Raw genomic sequence first — 12,292 nt, 5'->3', positions numbered from 1 at the left:
CAGTTCCCTCTCATCCTCACCCCCCAGAAAAGCCCCTGACAGGCTGTTCTGAGCAGGGGAGGTTCTGAGGGAACACTCTGCTGTGGTCCCAAGAGGACAGTCGAAATGAGGGGGCCGGGCCTCCCCGTGGCACAGCGGGTTGAGCGCGGCGCTGTGAAGCTGTCCACAGCCTCTGCAGCGCGGGTTTGATTCCCAGCCGGCCAGGGAGATCCCTGCATGGCGTGGCAGACCCCTCCTGGCTCCCCGCTGCTCCCCTCAGCAGTGGATTTCACTGTTCTGCTCCCCGTTCTGTCTCTGGTGAGTTCTCTCCCCCTCCTGCATCTCTGGCCTGTACCCCAGTTCTTGTAGAAATAAATAAATCTTTAAAAAATTAAAATTAAATGGTAGTTACTGGGCCTCTCAGGCTGGAGCAACGAGGCCTGAGCTGAAGGAGGACAGGCCCTGAGGAGCGCCGGCCCCAGGGGCCCTCTGCCTCGCAGGGGGTGGGGGGTGGGGGACGGCCAGGCCTGGGGTCTGCTGGGCTCAGGCGGCTGCTGAGACTCAGCCTCTGCACTTCGCTCTACTCCTGGAGCAGAGAACAGCAGCCGGGGGAACAGGGGGCGCCCCACGCCCTGCATCTGCTGGCTCACCCGGCCCCAGGGCGCCGGCCAGAGCACAGACAAGTCCTTGGCCGAGAAAGCACTGGGGGCAAAGCTAATGATTAAAAGTTCAGCGAGCGGACTGCTGCCTCGGCCTGGTCGGCGCTCTGAGGCCTGTGGCTGGTCAGTGCGGCGCGCTGGGCCCGGCCTGGCCTCGGCAGAGGCGGCGACTCACACCTGGGCCGCTTCCAGGTGCACTCTGCTTGAGCTTGTAGTTACATTGCCCGCGGCGAGAACTGCAGCTGGAGACGCCGCGCCGGCCGGGGCTGGAAGGGGCATCGAGGCGGAGCAGGCCACGGCCACCTCAGCGCACGTCTTCCCGCGCCGGCCGCCATCTCGAGCCACCCCGGGGAAGTTCTTGGGGGAGGGCCCGGGAGCCCCTGTCCGGGCGGAGGGGTGTGCCCTGTGCCCCTGCGGAGGGGCCAGCACCCAGGTCCTGACCCCCTCACCGCGGCGTGAGGGCGCGCCCAGGCCTCGCGGACACATCCAGAAGCCAGAGGCTGGGCTCCTGCCGCTGGATCCCACGCTGCGCGGAGGCAGACGCCGCCTCTGGCCTGGACTCATGCCGGCTGCCCTGGCCTGGACCTGGCCCTGACCCGCCCGGTGGGCGCTGGATGCTGAACTCTGCCAGGGAGGAGGCTCGTCGACCCTTCTCGTCAAACGGGAGCTACAGACGTCCAGACGGCCTGAGCCCGCCCAAGGAGCTGTGAGGCCGCGTGCGCTCTCGCCCACCCGCCCACGGGGAGCACCAGGGCCCAGGCGGCCCCAAGGAGCCGCGGGGCGGGGGTCACACCAGCCGCTGTGGGGAGGAGGCCTGGAGTTGAGACAGAGAGATGGGGGCTCAGGGGCCTTGACAGCCCGGGGGCCCATGGTCTGTTTCCGGGGAAGGGGGCCCGTTGGGGAGGGAGGAGGCCTGTCTGGCAGAGCCCGCGGGGGGGCCTCATCGCAGGCCACTCCGGCCCTCAGACCCCTGCTGCCCAGAGCTCCTTGGCTCCTGGCCCCCCAGGCCCCGGCAGACGTGCCTGTGAGAGGCCGAGGGTCCTTGCTCGGACGCAGCCCCCGCCCGTGGCCTCCGTCATGGTCACGGTGCTGGGCCCCGACTGTCCCGGCGCTTGTGGGCTCTGCAGGCCCTGCGTGCCCAACAGGCCTGCACCCTGGCCTGGCAGCCCACCCCCCAGCGGCTGCGGGCGTCGGCAGCCCCTTCCTGCGGCGAGCGCCCGCGATCCAGAGGCCCCGTCCTCGTGGAGAAGTGACGGTCCCGCTGCAGGAGAGAGCCGCCTGGGGTGGGCCTCAGGCCCGCGGGTGGCTGGCGGCAGAAGGGCGGGTGGAATTTCACCTCGGGGGCACCGCGGTGTCCAGTGTCTCCCTGTAGACGCCTCGAATTGGAGGGTGACCCTTCCCGGCTTCTTTCCACAGGGCGGCCCCCGGGGCGTCCGGAGAAGGTGACGTTGCCTGTTGTCTGTCCGTCCCTGCAAGTGCCTGACCGGTGCCCCCAGGCTCTTGGTTTCTAAATCAGGACTCACTGTCACCCCTTAGCCATGGGGACCCAAGCCAGGGGCCAGGGAGCCAGAAGCTGGACCAACTGGGTGGGCCTGGGCGGGAGCAGGCCTGCGTGTGGCGCTGGGGGCGGAGGGGCCGCCTGTGCGGGAGGGGCTGCGGGCGTCCTGGGGCGCCAGGGGCTGGAGCTGCAGGCCCCACCTATGTCGGAGGAGCCTGGGCCCGCACAGCCCAGCAGCCAGGCGCCCACGGCTAACGGACTGTGCTTCCCTCTCCCCGCACCGCCAGGCAGGCAGACCCCCACCCACACCCGGCTAGTGGCCTGAGACCCACGGGGCAGGGGGCGTCCTGGGGGCTCCTCCTCCGGTGCCTGTTTCCTGTCCTGCCTTTGGCTGGCTGGTCCCGTCCTCCTGTGCTCGCTCACCCTGGGGCTCGGCCTCTGGCCCTGAACGTATCTCCCTTGTGGCCAGCCTCCCCCTCCTTCCCAGAGGGGGTCCTAGAAGAGGCAGGTGGGTGGTGCTGGTGCTCGGGGCCTCCTGGGGTAAAGCACAAGCCGAGCAGCCTCCTCAGGAAGCTGCCCCGAGCTGCCCCAAGGGCCCAGGAGCTGGCTCAGGGCTGGAGAGCCCGGGGCCTGGCAGGTGAAGGGACAGGACTCCGAGGGGGGAGACATTTCCATGAGATCAGACGGGGCCAGCAGGCCATGTGGACAGAGAGCGGGTGCCTTGGCGGGCCCGCTAGGGAGCTCTGCCCTGCCCCCCACCCCTGGTGCAGGCAGCAGGGGGACCCTGTGCAGGCAGCAGGGGGACCCTGCGTCTCCCAGGACCCTCACGTGGCTCTGCTTTGACGGAGCAGCGAGGTATTGACTTGATCCAAAGTCCTTCACACTAACTGTCCCGCCACAACTCCAAAGTAGCAGGAAGGAAACTTCTGGAGACCCCGAGGGGCCAGCTGTGGAAGAGGTGGTTGGAAATGGCCAGAAAAAGGCGTTTCTGGGTCAACTGCCAGATCAGGCTGCTCTGCCCAGAGGGAGCCTGAGGGCTGGGCCAGCCTGGGAGCCGTGCCATCTCCTGGGGCTCAGGGAGGAAGGCTGGGGGGCGGTGGCTGGCGGTGCACAGGGGCCCTGCTGGGAGCCCAGGCAGGCGGGGGTGGGGGGCAGGGGGGCGGGGGAGGGGATAGACAGGGGTGGAGGGGGTGGCGGGCGGGGCGGCACTCCCGCGGGAGGCGGCTGGCTGTGTCTGGCAGGTGCCCACAGCAGCCATCTGGCCAGTCTGGCGCGCCGTAGGCATCAGTCAATATTTGGGCGCTGACGTGGATTGCAAACCCACTGTTCCCGCTGCGCAGGGCTTCGTGTGTTTATGCTCTGCTTTCAGTTTTCAGGTAGTCGCGTCGTTAAAAGAAAGACACTTGGTCCGACACTCGGCCCATCCAGCCCCTGGGGTGCGGGCACCTGGCAGGGGCTGCTCCCGGGGCCCAGGCTGCCTGTGCTCCGCCCTCTCGCTGCGCCCGCCCGCCTGGCACTGCCGCCTGCCCTGTCGCGCTCCGGCCCAGCCTCTCCGCGGGCCCACGCGCCTCCCCTCCTCCTGCCCGGCCATGCTGCCACCCGGGGCCCAAGCCCTGGGCAGGCTCGCCATCTGCCCTGCGTCTCCAAGTGGGAACCCGGGCCCTCCTCCTCCGTCTCGCGCTCCCGGCCCCCGGCTCTGGCCCTGACCCCGGCCCCCGTCCAAGCCAGCCCTTCCCAGCTCTTCCAGGTGCCCCCGGGCGTGTCCCCTGCCCGCCGGCCAGATGCCACTGGCCCACAGAGCTCAGCCCCCCAAGGGTGGCCGGCCTTAGAGCCACTCCTCCTGCCCCTGCGCAGGCCCCGCGGGCGCCTCGGGTTCCTCATTCCCCGCAGAGCCCGAGTCACTGCGCGGTCAAGGCCGTGAGGGGAGGGCAGGGAGCGCCCGTGTGGGGGCGACAGGGGCGAGATGGGGGTCGGCACGGGTGGAGGCCTCGGGCACATGAAGGATCTTGGACCCGACCCCGGGCCTGGTGGACGGGGGTCATCAGAACGCACCTGGCAGCGTGGGCAGGAGGCCCGGAGGGGCAGAGACTGGGGCCGGGGTCTGAGACAAGGGTTTCGGCCAAGCAAGGCCCCCCTTCTGGGCTTGTGCCCAGCGCTTTCTGCCACCCCAGCAGGGCACACGGCACCTGCCCTCCAGGTCTGCTCAGCTGCAGTAACGGCGTCAGACAACCACACGGCACCGCCGCGCCGCGGAGACTGCCCGGCTGTGACCTCCGGGGCCGCGCCCGGCCAGTCCGCCCAGGCCCCGCGGTGCACGCGACGCCGGCCTCCGCCTCTAGCCCCTTCCCTCCCTCTGTCCGCCGCCCGGCTCCCGTGAGAGCCCCTTGCCCGGGCGCCATGGCGTCACGGTCCCCGGCCGGCCGCTCCCAGGAGCGCTTCCGCGGGGGCGCCGCAGCGGCTCTCCCCGCCGCTAGGCTGGGGTCCCGGGGCCTCTGGAGCGAGCCCAGATCCTCAGGCCTTCACAGGCCGGTCCCGCCCCTCACCACGGCCTGGCTGACCTCCCTGCGTGCTGACCCCCTGACCGCCCCGCCCGCGGGCTCTCCGGCTCCGGCCCACCGCGGCCTTCGCACGGCCTCCTGGCCTGGGGCCGCCGCCCCCCCGGCGGACACCTCCTTGCTCTTCCGTCTGCACCTGCGTGTCCCCGCGGGAGGCCCCGCCGCGCCCCGCCGCCTAGAGGAGGCGCCTCTGGCCCACCCAGGCCGGTTGACAGGGGCACGTTCGAGGGGCGTCTGACCGATCCCCCCACCCTCCTGTGCGCCACGTTTCTGTCGCCCTGATGTCACCTCACCCCCGACACGGCCCCAGGCACGGCGGAGGGAGCGCCAGGTTTGTGGGAAGAATAAACGCTCTCGGCGTCCCTGCACAGGCCTCAGGGCGGGCGGGCTGCTGCGGGCCCGCGGGCGGCCGTTCGGTGGCTGGCTGGAAGGCCTTCGTGTCCGATGCAGCCGGGAGCACAGACCTTTCATGGCCAGAAGGGAAAATGCTCGAAATCCCCGCACCCAGCAGCAGAAATCCTGACGCGGCGAGCCTAATTCTGCCACACAAAGAAAAAAGTAGAGCGGTGCCAGGCTCGAGTCGCCCGGGTGGTCGTGGGCAGCGCCGCCTTCAAAAATAGAACAGACGGAAACGTCCGGATGCTGCGCAGGTGACGGGGAGAGCTTTGTGCGGCTTCCCTTTCATTTCTGCGGAGGACCTTTGTTCCCTCGGCGCGTGGCCTCCCTGAGCGCGGCCCCAGTGGGCGGCGACCGAGAGCTGGGCCGTGGGGACAGCGGTGCAGGCGCCCTCTGGAGTGGCTTGTGGTCACTCGCGGGTCACTGCCGGCCCCCGCGCTGGCCTGTCTGACGTGTGCGCAGGAGACCCCCAGGGCTCCTTCCTCTTCTCATCGACTTCTACCGTAGGGCAGTTTTAGACGAACAGAAAACTCGCCAAGGGCATGAGAGGCTCCAGATGCCCTCCCAGCACCCCCACATGCGACCCGGCTGCGCCACCCGCACCGGGGGTCCCCCCCAGGTGCAGTGCCCTCCCCGGTGGTGCCCTTCTTGAGCTCCCCGTGGGTTTCACGCCCTGGTGGCCGGGAGGGGCACAGGTTGGGCGTTTGTAGAATATTCTTCAAGGTGGCTCGGTGTGTTTCTCATGATTTCTCAGACTGTGGGCTTGGGGAGGAGGCACCGCCCCGCCGCAGAGCCTCCCGGGGTCTGTGCCCACAGCCTGGCGCATCCCCACGGTCCAGCCGGGGCTGCTGGGCATGGCAGGCTCTGCCAGGTTTTCCACCAAAAAGTTGCTGTTTTTCCTTTCCACGCCGGGTTCTTTAGAAGCAAGTCATTAAGCCGCTAGGACCAACCTGCTCGGAGAGAGGGGTGTGGGGTGCCGGCTCCAGCTCCCGCTGGATGCCCACTCGCTGTCTCCTCCCCACTCGAGTCAGCGTGGCCTCTGGGGTGCTCCGCGCCCCCTCCCCCGGTGACCTGTGCCCACGGCACTTCAGTCCGTGGCTCAGACGTTGCGGCTGTGGCCACTGAGGCCCGCGGGGCAGCGTGTCCCCCTCTGCCTGTCCTTCCCTTCCTGGAGCTCCGGCTTCCCTCCTGGTACAGGGCGCTCAGCCATCCCTGCCTTTCCCTGCCCGGGGCTGCTGGTGGCCCAGGAGCTGCGCCTGCAGGGCTGAGGAGCAGGACGCTGACGGGCGCTGAGGCCCAGTGGCGGGAGGCCGGAGAGGAGGAGCCGGTGCGCGGAGCCCCTGGCCTGACCTGCCGGGCTCATGCCCCTCACGCAGCCCGTTGGCCTCTGCAGCCCACACGGATAGCGCCGCGAGTGTCCCAGCGAGCGCTGCCCTCGGGGTCTGGCCTTCCCGGCCTCGGGGCGGGGCGGGGCGGGGCGGGGCGTCCTGCCTGCTGACCCGGCTCAGTATCTACCTGTCTCCGGGGTCCCGGCTCCACGCCACCAGGGGCCTCTGGGGCTGGGCTCCCACCCCGCCTGCGCACACGCGCTCTCGCGGGCAGCAAGCGTCCTTCCCGCTGCCTCCTTTAGACAGCGGCGCCCACCAGGACAGAGTCCCCTCAACTCCCCCCTGCTCCCCCCAGGGTCCTGCCTCCCCGGCCTGGCCCCTCCGTCCCTCTAACTCACATCTCCGCTCCCCTGCGCGCCTGCAGCCAGCGCGGCCTTCTCCCCTCACGAAGGCAGAGCCTTCACCACCACCTGCCTTGACGACGGGCCCAGATGCTGCTGATGGCGGATTTCCCTCAGGAAAGGGCACCATATTGGCTGCGATGGGGGGGAGGCGGAGAGGGGGTGACGCGGCCCCTCTGGGGGGAACTCCCAGATGATGAAATACTGCCAATAGGGACGGGCGGTGCCGAGACAGGCTCCGGGTGTCTGGGAACCCTCAGAGGCTGGCCGGGGCCTGGGCCTGGAGCGGTGGAGGGAGGGGGAGGCCACTCCCCGCTGGTGCAGCCCCACGCGGGGAGGGGAGGGCAGCTCTTCCCGATCCTGTCTGATCTGCCCTTCCCTCCTCGCCCAGGGCCACACCCGGCTCCTCACGGGCACCCAGCCTCATGCGACTGGCAGGCGCACGCCTGTCCCTGCTGCTGTGTGCCCAGTGATTCACCGGCCTCGCCCGTTCGCCTGCTGCATCTTCCCAGGGCGACGTGGGTGTGCCCTCTCCACCCGTGGAGCCAGGAAGCCCCCAGCCAGGCTTGGGCCCAGCAGAGCAGGCCCTCCAGGACCGGCCAGACCCCACCCCACTGCCACTCGGCTCCTATGGAGAGTGTGCAGGACCAGGTTCTGATCAGTTTGGCCTGAACGGGCTCTCCTGTGCTGACAGACCCGTCCGTTTGCGTGTCTGTGGTCTGGTCCGTTCGCTCATTCAGTCATTCAATAAACATTTACGAAGGACCTTCAGGCAGTGACAGGCACAGGAGGCGCAGGGAGGAGCCAAAGGCCCGACCCCAGACCCCAGAGCGTGCACAGATGTCTGGGAGAGCGCCAGCTGTGGTGGGAGAAGGGAGCAGACTCCAGTGCGCTGGGGTGGGAAGCGCTTCCACTAGGAAGTGGCCGAAGGCCAGTAGCGAGCACCTGCGCCAGGGATCTGCCGGGGACCACCCCCCAGGCTGCGAGCAGACCCTGCCCAGGCCTGCTTTGGGGAGGAGGGCTATCCCTGGGGGGGTTTGGGGGGAAGGGCGCTGGACAGCACGGCACACAGGGAAGGGCCTCGGGCACACGCCAGGGACATGGGGAGGGAGCTCCTGGAGCATGAAGCCGCCAGATGGGCCAGTGTCGGGGGCACTGCCAACCGCAGTGCTGAGCGCAGCCCGGAAGGGGTCAGCAGGTGACGCTGTGGCCGTGAGCTGCGGGGAGGGTCCCCGGCTCTGTGCTGGGGGCCGGGGCCTGCGGCCTGGAGTTCTCGGCAGGAAACGTCCCCTGGAAGGCCCAGAGGAGGGCGGCAGGCTGGGTGGCCCCGCGGCAGCAGAGCCCCGGGGGGGAAGAGCCGCTCCCAGTGGCCCACTGTGCCATCCCCACCCTCCTTCCAGCACAAAGCCCGAGCCTCTGGCTGAGAGTCCCAGCCCCTCGCTCGGGGCGCAGGTCCTCCCTGCACGTGGCTTTGGGGCACCAGCCGGCAGAGGAGGGTGAAGGCTGGGGTGTCCCCAGGAGGGGCGCGTCGTGCCCACCCCGCCTCTGCAGCCCCGGCTCCGACCGCGGGCGTGACCTTGTGCGAGTCCCGGCCGGGGACTCAGCGCCGCCCGGGTCCCTCCGGCTGGGGGCGGGGGCGCCCACCCCGGGCAGAGGCCGGCGCGCGCCCCCCGCTTCCAGCGCGCCGAGGCCAGCCGGCCCGGGCGGCGGCGCGCAGCCCCCCGCGCCCCCGCGCCCCGCCGCCCCCCGCGCCCCGCCGCGGCCCGGGGCCCCGGGGTTACGTAAGGAGGGGCGGGGCGCGGGAGCGAGGGCGCCGCCCGGGAGAGCCGCCCAGCCCCGGCCCCCGCCCGCCCGCGCCCGGCGGCGCCCCGCGCACCCGGCATGGAGCGGCGCCGGGGCTGACCGCGCACGGCCCCGCCTGGCCGCGGGGAGCGGCGGCCGAGCGCGCGGACAGCCAGCGAGCCGGGGCCCGTCGGAGCGGCCGCCAGCAGCGCCGGAGATGGGGTGAGCGAGCCGCGCCGCGCCGCGCCGCGCCGCGCGCGCCCGCCCCGGAGCCCCCGCGCCCGGGCGCGCGCCCGCAGCCGCCGCCGGCCCCGCGCCTCCGCCGGGCGCGCGGGCTCCGGGCCGGGTCCCCGCCCGGGCGCCCGCCTCCCTCGCCGCGCCCCGCGCCCCCCGCCCCCCGCGCCCCCCGCGCCCCGCGCCCCCCGCGCCCCCCGCGCCCCGCGCCCCCCGCGCCGAGGTGTCGCCGGCTCCGCGCGGCCGGGGTGGGGATGGAAGTTTCCCTGGGCCGGGGGAGCCCCGGGTAGCCGCGCCCGCCCGCAGCCCGGCCCCGGGAGGATGGACGGCGGCCGGGGGCCCAGGTGAGGCCGCGCGCCGAGCCCTGGACGGGCCGCAGGGACGCTGGGCCGCCTGGCCGGCTCCGCTCTGGCCCGAAGTGCTGGACGGGCCGGCGTGGGCTCCGCGGAGCGGGGGGGGGGGGGGGGGGGCGCCGCGCGGGGTCCGGGGCGCACTCGCGCGCACGTGGTGCTGGTGCGGGGGGAGCCGCGCGGCCCGCCCGGAGCCGGCGCCCGGGCCGCTCTGCCGGCCAGGAGGGTCCCCTCTGCGGCCAGGAGGGTCCCCTCTGCGGCCAGGAGGGTCCCCTCTGCGGGCCAGGAGGGTCCCCTCTGCGGGCCAGGAGGGTCCGCTCTGCCGGCCAGGAGGGTCCGCTCTGCGGGCCAGGAGGGTCCCCTCTGCGGCCAGGAGGGTCCCCTCTGCGGGCCAGGAGGGTCCCCTCTGCCGGCCAGGAGGGTCCCCTCTGCGGGCCAGGAGGGTCCGCTCTGCCGGCCAGGAGGGTCCGCTCTGCGGGCCAGGAGGGTCCACTCTGCGGGCCAGGGGGCGAGGCCCGGCGGGGTCGACTGGGGGCAGTGGGCCGCAGCCTGGCGGGCGTGGGGGCGTCGCAGGCGCCGGGCGAGCGCACCTGAGCTGGCTCTGCGCCCCCTGCGCTGGACATGGCTTCCTTGGGTCCTGGGGGCCAGAGACTTGGGGCACCCCAGCTCCTGCTCTCCCGTGGGGGCTGGTGAGGAGGGGAAGGGGCGGCCCCTCTCCGCGGCCCGGCTGTGCCCCCGTGAGTCTCTGGAGTCGGTCACGGTCACCGGTCCCCGCTCCTTGGGGCGGCGGCCCGTGGAGGGGCCGGAGCCCCGGGGAGCAAAGGCAGCGGGGCCGGCGGGGCGCCCTCCCCTGGAGGCTGCCCCAGCAGCGGTTTCTGTAACAGCCCCAGGGACCCCGAGGCAGAGCCGCTGCTCCCTGAACCTGGGGTCTCGGAGGCCTCGGGTTTCATGCGGAGGAAACACCCCAAACATTTGTGGGAAGACGGGGGTCGCGCGCCCGGGGCTGGCGGTGAAGCTCGGAGCAGGCGCCGGCGGGGCCGTGGGGATGGGGCAGCCCGAGGAAGGGGAAGCGTTTACTCAGGAAAGCTTCGGGGAAACGGCAGAAGATAGTATTTGTTGGGGGGAGGCCGGAGGGGCGGCGGGGCCCGGGCCGCGGGGACCGGGTCTGGGGCGGCTGTGCCGGTGGCCCCGTGGCCGTGTGTCCCGCCGTCCCGCCCTGTGCTGCCCGCAGCGCCCGCCTGTAAGTTGAGAGGGGCCGAGGCTGGGGGTGGAGGAGCCGTTTTGACTGAAAATAGAACCCGTGTCATCCTTTCCCCGCCGAGCCCGGCGGGGGGGAGCGCGGGGCCAGGGACTCTGCCAGGCTGTGCTGCGTGGACGGGGGTGGGGGGCTCCGTGGTGGGGGGCTCCGTGGTGGGGGCTCGCTCCTTCCCGGCCCCGCTCGGGGCACCGGGCACGCCCCGCCTCTGGCCGCTGCGGTGACCGTGGGTGCCTGTGCCCCTGAAAGCGCGTCCTTACTCCTGGGGGTGTGAACCCGGGGGTGGGGCTGCTGGACGGACTTCAGGGCCACCTGCGGCTCGAGGCCGCCCCCTGGGCGCCTGGGCCTTTGCGTCTCACCCACGTCCTCTCCCCTCCATCCCACTTCCTTGCTCCCCTTCATGTGAAAACACCTCAAGGTCCAGGCCCCACCGCCTGCCCCGCCCCCCGGGGAGCCCCCAGACCCTCTCCCGCCTCCCCTCCCTGGAGCGGCTTCCCGCCACCGCGTCCCCGTGTGGTGCCGGCTCCTCTCACCCCCCGCCGGTGCCCCCATGCTCAGCCTGCCCGCGGGTCCGGGGTTCTGCCTCGGGGCTCTCTGGCTGCGTCCACCCCCATCCCAGCTCCCCCGCTAGGCCTGACCCGGCACCTCCTCCTGGGCTCGCCCCAGCTTCCACTGTGGGGCCTCGCGGCATCCCCCCAGGCCGGAGCCCCAGTGACGGGCGTTGGCGTGGCACAGCGGGTCCCATCCCTGTCCTCTTTAAACCCCCCTGCTGGACACGGGGTGGCCCCGGCCCAGCCAGCCGCGCTGCTCCTGGCTGCCCTGGGCGGGGCCGGCTCCCACAGCAGGCCTCGCGCTGTGACCCCCTCCGCCCCGCCCGACACCCGGCTCTCAGGTGTCCGCGTCAGGCCCCCTGCCCAGTCTCCCCAGCTCCCCGAGACTAGCTCCACGCCGCCCCCGCCCTTGCTGACGTGGCCACCCCTCGTCCCTGCAGCCCTGCCGGCCCGCGGCCATTGCCGGGCCGCTGGCTCCGTCTCTGTCTCCCCACCTGTGCCCGCGTGGACGGGCCTCCCCTCTCCGCGGTGCCTCTGGTGCCTCGCACAGGCCGGGCCCCCGCCCGGACGCACTGTGATCCGGCGCTGGCTCGAGGGTGGGCAGTCTTTCCGGACGTGGGCCTGGACATCGTGATAAGCCCAGCTCCTCTGCTCCGGCTTGCTCAAGCGACATAGAAAGGACACCAGACGCGTGTCCTTTGCGCTGAGGGAGCCTCCGGCTGCCATGAGGCCCCGGGTAGAGTCCGGGCCGCTGTGCTGCAGCTGGGCTGTGGCCGGCCCCGCCCGGCCTGTGCTGGGGCTTCTCACCTGCCCGTGGTGTCTGCGGCCAGGCCTGCCCACCCCTGCTCTGGCCACGAGCTTCCCCTTCACCGCCCAGTGTCCAGCTGCCCTGACTCGGCGCCCAGGGTGCCTGCACCGTCCACGCTCCTCTGCCGCTCACGCCTTCCACTCTGACTCCCCTCCGTCCCGGCCTACCCACCCACCCAGCACCCGGCAGGGCTGCTCGTCCTTGGGGTGTGGCCCCTAATATGGGCGCCTCTCAGAGATTCTGCGGCGAATGTGTATCTTTGGTTCTATTGTGGGTTTTCAGACTGACTTTCCGGGGTTCACGGTTCCCCTCCGTCTGTGAGGAGATTGGAGCGCGCTTCGGGGGGCGGTGAGGCGCGGGGTCCTGCCCTCGTGGGTGTGTGCTGTAGGTCGGAGGTGAGTTTATTTTTATTTTTATTATTTTAAAGATTTATTTATGCATACAAGGGCTGGGGAACAGGCCAGAGGTGTGGGGGGTGAGAGGATTCCCAGAGGGG

At 71.7% G+C, this 12,292-nt stretch overlaps 1 protein-coding gene across 2 annotated transcripts in view; it reads left to right on the top strand.

Moving 5' to 3' along the window:
- Window positions 1–8,788: 8,788 nt before the first annotated feature.
- HOMER2 (homer scaffold protein 2) overlaps window positions 8,789–12,292 on the top strand; it is a 31,863-nt gene continuing 28,359 nt past the window's right edge. Inside the window, exon 1 of one of the 2 annotated variants that reach the window (XM_037509948.2) lies at window positions 8,789–8,820. In XM_037509948.2, coding sequence (XP_037365845.1) covers window positions 8,816–8,820 — 5 coding nt within the window. In that variant the 5' untranslated portion in view covers window positions 8,789–8,815. Of the gene's footprint in view, window positions 8,821–9,153; window positions 9,177–12,292 lie in introns of those variants that run through there. The other variant, XM_037509947.2, reaches the window with a different exon arrangement.

This window comes from Talpa occidentalis, unplaced genomic scaffold (assembly GCF_014898055.3).
Source record: "Talpa occidentalis isolate TD23 unplaced genomic scaffold, MPIMG_talOcc4v2.1 talOcc4.14, whole genome shotgun sequence".
NCBI classification, from domain to species: Eukaryota; Metazoa; Chordata; class Mammalia; order Eulipotyphla; family Talpidae; genus Talpa; species Talpa occidentalis.
The sequence above is the reverse complement of the archived record's forward strand: the minus strand, read 5'-3'. Positions and strand labels throughout refer to the sequence as shown.